The sequence below is a fragment of the Phoenix dactylifera genome, chromosome 2 (assembly GCF_051530095.1).
Source record: "Phoenix dactylifera cultivar Ajwa chromosome 2, Ajwa_hap1_PhDact_Kaust_v1.1, whole genome shotgun sequence".
Lineage (NCBI taxonomy): Eukaryota > Viridiplantae > Streptophyta > Magnoliopsida > Arecales > Arecaceae > Phoenix > Phoenix dactylifera.
Window position 1 is genome coordinate 7272323 of NC_143191.1, and position 4169 is coordinate 7276491.

Genomic DNA, 4169 nt, shown 5'->3' on the forward strand with positions numbered 1-4169 from the left:
TATTCCAGAACAAAATGGTCCATTTTTCATTTCTTTCAGAGTTTCACGGATAGAGCCGGAGAGAATTTAGGAGTGAAATCTGCTATAGTTGAGTTAATTATTTATTTATTTTTTTGCTGCATAATTTCTAGTGGCTGCAGGCGATCACCTTGTCACTGGTATCTGGAAATTAGACGGTCAAGGAGGGAAAGTTTTCTAAGATGTGGTTTGTCATTACGTTTCCCTGAAAAAAAGAGAGGCCATCGCCATCGGGGGGAAGGGAATCTCATACAATTCAAACTGGACCAAAAGTTTTACCATTTATTAAAAATTTAATAGACCGGAGAAAAATCAATTTACCTAGTTAGACACCGTGCTAAGCTCTTCAACCATAAAAGAAGAATCTAGATTAGAACTTGATTCACGTTCTGTGGTCTGCCAAGTACCTTCTCTAGCTGCCCAAGCCACCAAATGGCCTTGGGATGTCTCCGATCCAACATACCAAGCATGGCTCCCTCCAAATCTAGAACCCTTCCATCCCTCCAACTTTTGCTGCCCCTCTTCCACCTGCTGTCCATCCTAATCCCCCTTGCAAGCCCGCTCTCCTTCAACTACTCTGGTGATGATCTGAACATGGGCAAGATGATTTACCAGGGTGACGCCTTCTTCGACGGCAGCATCGTCCAACTCACCAAGAACCAGGCCCACATGAACCTTAAGAGGAGCTCCGGAAGAATGGTATATCCTGAACCAGTGACTATCTATGACGAAGCTTCCGTCATCAACTTCACTTCATGTTTCTCCTTCTTTATCTATGGCTTCAAAAGACCAGTCAGTGCAGATGGACTCGCCTTCTTCCTCTCGTCATACCCTTCGGCAATCCCAGATTTATCCTGCGGCGGAACTCTCGGTCTGTTTACCAGTCCTGATGGCAACATAACGCTCCCGAGTACTGTCGTTGCCGTCGAGTTTGATACCTTCTTCAATCCTCAGTACAAGGATATAAGCGCCAACCATATGGGAATCGACGTCCACACGATATACTCGGTTGTGCAGCTGGACTTGAAAGCTAACATGAGAAAGAACACGACGTTCAACGCGTGTGTTAATTACAGAGCTAGTACCAAAAATTTGAGTGTCTTCCTCAGTAATGCCTCAGATCCTACAAGGAATTGGAGCCTGTCTCATGTTGTTGACTTGAGGAAGGTTCTGCCTGCTAAGGTAGCCGTTGGCTTCACAGCTGCCACAGGTAACAGGACCGAACAACATAGCCTTGTATCCTGGAATTTCAGTTCCTCCGATTTGAGTTCTCAGGGTTATGGTTCTAGACCAAGCCCTACTCCAAGAGCTAGACATCTTTATATATTTTTGGGGTCGGGTATTGGCGCCGTGGTCTTACTATGTGGGTTGGGTTTGATGTGGTTTATGAGGCGACGTTTACGCAAGAAAGGTGATAGAGGGAAGAAAGAAGTAGATATGAGTATTGATTCGTTGATTAATGTTGCATTTGAGAGAGGGAGTGGGCCTAGGAGGTTTCCTTACAGTGTACTCGAGAGTGCTACCAAAAATTTTATGGAGGAGAGGAAACTTGGCGGGGGAGGATTTGGGGAGGTATACAAAGGGGTGCTGCGTGATTTACAGCTTGAGGTGGCCATTAAAAGGATATCCAGGGGTTCCAAACAAGGGACGAAAGAGTACATATCAGAAGTAACGATCATAAGCCGGCTAAGGCACCGCAACCTTGTTCAACTCATAGGCTACTGTCACGAGAAAGGCGACTTGCTGCTTGTTTATGAGTACATGCCGAACAAAAGCCTCGACTACCATTTGTATGAAAAGACAAGATTGCTCGCATGGCCGGAGAGGTACAAGATAGCTCTGGGTTTAGCATCAGCGTTGCTATATCTTCATGAAGAGTGGGAGCAGTGCATCATCCACAGAGATGTAAAGCCAAGCAATGTGATGCTAGATTCAGGGTTCAATGCTAAACTTGGTGATTTTGGATTGGCAAGGCTCATGGACCATGACTCCAACCGGGAAACAACAGTTCTGGCCGGGACCAGGGGATATATTGCACCGGAGTATGCTATTACAGGTAACAAAATCTATGCCACTATAGTACATTTTGCGAGATCTTTTAATTGCTTCTTAATAAAATTGAAAGGCATCATAGTTATTTTACTTCTCCTGGATAAAGATGGTAAAGATGGCAGGTCCGTCACACTATGGATGTGTGGTCATCCAACATGGCATGGCATTAGCTGCACTTTAGGATGTGGTAGATGTGTGAACAGTTTCAGCAAAATTTTTTAATTTTTTATTTTATCATGTTCAACTCTATGTATTTCTCTATCTGTGATCCATGATGACAGATGTGTGCATGATGTGCTCACGCCTCTTAGTGCATCAAAAGTAAGATGCATGAGGTGGTCGATAAGAGCTTAATTCATTACAATAGGTACCATATAGTGTCAAAGTACTAATTTACCCTTTTGTTGAAAAGACATATATGCCACTCGAATTTATGCACTCACTAAGTAAAAAGATTTATGTGCAAAATCGCCTAAGAGTTCCATAAAAATAAGATCAAAATACGGTAATTTTACTGAATAAACTACGGAAATATGTAAGAGATTTAAATCACCGTTACTCTAACACACACTTTTCTTTTTTGAGACAAAACTCTTCGCACATATCAAGGTCTATATGCATAGAGTTATGATGTTACACCTAACCTGTCTGACCTATGATATTTATGATTTGACTTGTCCCAGTCTAAAACAAGCTAAGTAGTGGTCCAAATTCTTATGCCTCAATCAATTATTGTTTGCTGTTGGTGTCTAGTAGTCTGGGTTATTCCTGCAGAACCATGTCTATAAAATGAAATCATCAAGCTCTAGAGAAACCAGAAAAAAAGAAATCATTCAGTTGAAAGAGTAATACTAAGTCGCTCGTAAAACTTTGCTCGCATATGTCTGTAAAATTTTAATATCATTGAAAATGCTAGATCATTTTATTTTCAACAAAATTAAATTCTAGCAATTATAAGCATTTGTTTATTTTGACAGCCTAATTTAATTATGTCGTAACATTCCACAGGAAAAGCTAGTAAAGAGACTGATGTTTTCAGCTTTGGAGTAGTTATATTAGAAATTGCATGCGGTAGAAAGCCTTCTGAAGTGGAGAAGGATGATCAAGTGAATTTGGTGGAGTGGATTTGGAAACTTTATGGAAATGGAAAATGTTTGTCTGCAGCAGACCGAAGGTTAGAGATGGAATTCGATGAACAACAAATGGTGTACTTGATGGTTGTGGGACTATGGTGTGCTCACCCTGATAGAACTCAAAGGCCAAGCATGAGGCAAGCAATCAATGTACTTAAATTCGATACCCCATTGCCAGATTTGCCACCCAATATGCCCGTTCCAATGTTTCATTCTCCTCCAAGAAATGTGCCTGCTACTCATTCAAATTCTGATAGCTGCTCCGTAATTTCAAACACAGCTCTGTTGGGCCGTTAATGGTGAGTCATGTTAGAAAAGTTTAACAATGATACCATGTTACCCATCATACCAGTGATTTATAATTCAACTATATAATTAGGTACTTTTTGTTTTTGATAGGTGTTTCATTATATGATCGGGTGTTGTATGTCTTTGCCATAAAAGCTTGAAATGTAATATATTTAAAATCTCCTGCATGGGCAGCTGTAATGATAATTCTAGTCGAGAACATGTTGTACGTTATTTTGATATGCTTATCTCCAAGGTCATGTAATAAAGTATTCAGTTATGCTTTGGTACCTTAATATTTTATGAGCCATTTGTATATGTAGATTGGATGACTAAAATTAAACCTCTAGCTGGTTGATACCTGATATAATACCTAAGATATTTGTCATAACCATCCATTCAAGTATAATAAGTGAGAAAACTATTGATTTCTTGTTTGTAAGGGGAGTTTTTCTCAAATTGCGAATCTCCACAAGAATTCTTAGACCCTCCTCGACATCAAGCTGTTCTTATTGGGTCCATGCATCCATGTGATGAGCATGGGCAGCCTCAATGGAGATGAAGGGAAGGAACAGGCACAATGCCAATTAGGGACATAGATGAAGTTCCCATGGAGGGAATTGCCGGAAAAGAGGAGATGAAGATTGACGGAGACGATAGCAGTGCAAAGAAGACAAC

General features: G+C 40.8%; 1 protein-coding gene across 1 annotated transcript; it reads left to right on the forward strand.

Moving 5' to 3' along the window:
• The first annotated feature begins 368 nt into the window (after positions 1 to 368).
• On the forward strand, positions 369 to 3787 carry LOC148714536 (L-type lectin-domain containing receptor kinase IX.1-like). Its single transcript, XM_088715161.2, has 2 exons — positions 369 to 2074; positions 3079 to 3787. The coding sequence occupies exons 1-2, from the start codon at positions 451 to 453 to the stop codon at positions 3498 to 3500; spliced, it is 2046 nt and encodes a 681-aa protein (XP_088571287.2). The 5' UTR covers positions 369 to 450; the 3' UTR covers positions 3501 to 3787.
• Positions 3788 to 4169: the final 382 nt, after the last annotated feature.